Here is a 935-nt window from a genome sequence, read left to right as displayed (position 1 = left end):
AAAAGAGAAAAGATTTGAGTCATGTGGGGATTTACACCCCAAATGAATCACGATGGTGCAACAATCCAAACATCTCCAGTGTTTCTGTCATCGGCCGTTAGTTTTCCATTTAGCTTAATGCCTTTGAGGTGAACTGAACCAGAGGAACTCCGTGTTTCAGGCCTCAGCAGGCTCAGACCCGCAGGTCCGGCTTTTGTGGGCGGAGGCAGTTCGTGGGCGGCGATAGTTAAAGCAGATTCTGTGGAAGCGGATCTTTAACACCGTACAGACTTCCTGAAGCTGTAGACCCCGACTGAGATGGCGTTGGTGGGGAAAACCGCGGTGGTGACCGGAGCGGCCATGGGGATCGGAAGAGCTTTGGCGGAGATCCTGCTGGAGAACGGAGCCAAGGTCAGGAAATAACCAGATAATAACCAGAAAATAACCAGATAATAACCAGAAAATAACCAGATAATAACCAGAAAATAACCAGATAAGCATATAATACTCAGATCAGGGCTGCTCCTCCATCCTGCAGCTCTCGTCACCCGGTCAGAGCCGATCCTGATCTGTTGGAGTAAAAATGGATCTAAAAGTTTCAGGATGGCCCTGAGGATCCCTGACTCACAAAATATCCACAAAATATTCAGACACTCACTTTTAATATTTACTTTCCACACGAAGGAGGCAAATTATTTGTTTGTGTTTGCATAATTTAAATGTGAAGCTAAAAACTAGAATGACATAAAAATAGACCTGCGTGAGAAATAAAGAGCAGAGTTTGGCTGCGCATCATTTATTATATTTCAGACTTTGTTTTTGTTGCTCAGATGTTTCTTTTGAACTTTGCCTCCATTTATTCTTTCACTAAACCAACAATGTTCAGAGGAATGTTTTGTAATCATACTAAAAATATTCAAATAGTCTTCAAGTATCATAATCGAAATGGCATTACA

At 42.5% G+C, this 935-nt stretch overlaps 1 protein-coding gene across 1 annotated transcript in view; it reads left to right on the top strand.

The window, feature by feature from the left end:
• The first annotated feature begins 6 nt into the window (after nucleotides 1–6).
• Nucleotides 7–935, top strand: part of LOC106940523 (15-hydroxyprostaglandin dehydrogenase [NAD(+)]) — a 20,622-nt gene continuing 19,693 nt past the window's right edge. The window contains exon 1 of the mRNA XM_015023284.1: nucleotides 7–390. Coding sequence (XP_014878770.1) covers nucleotides 298–390 — 93 coding nt within the window. The 5' untranslated portion in view covers nucleotides 7–297. The remainder of the gene's footprint in view (nucleotides 391–935) is intronic.

This window comes from Poecilia latipinna, unplaced genomic scaffold, assembly GCF_001443285.1.
Source record: "Poecilia latipinna isolate Pla-1442-1.1 unplaced genomic scaffold, P_latipinna-1.0 Scaffold3263, whole genome shotgun sequence".
Lineage (NCBI taxonomy): Eukaryota > Metazoa > Chordata > Actinopteri > Cyprinodontiformes > Poeciliidae > Poecilia > Poecilia latipinna.
This window is presented reverse-complemented; position numbering and strand designations above follow the sequence as displayed.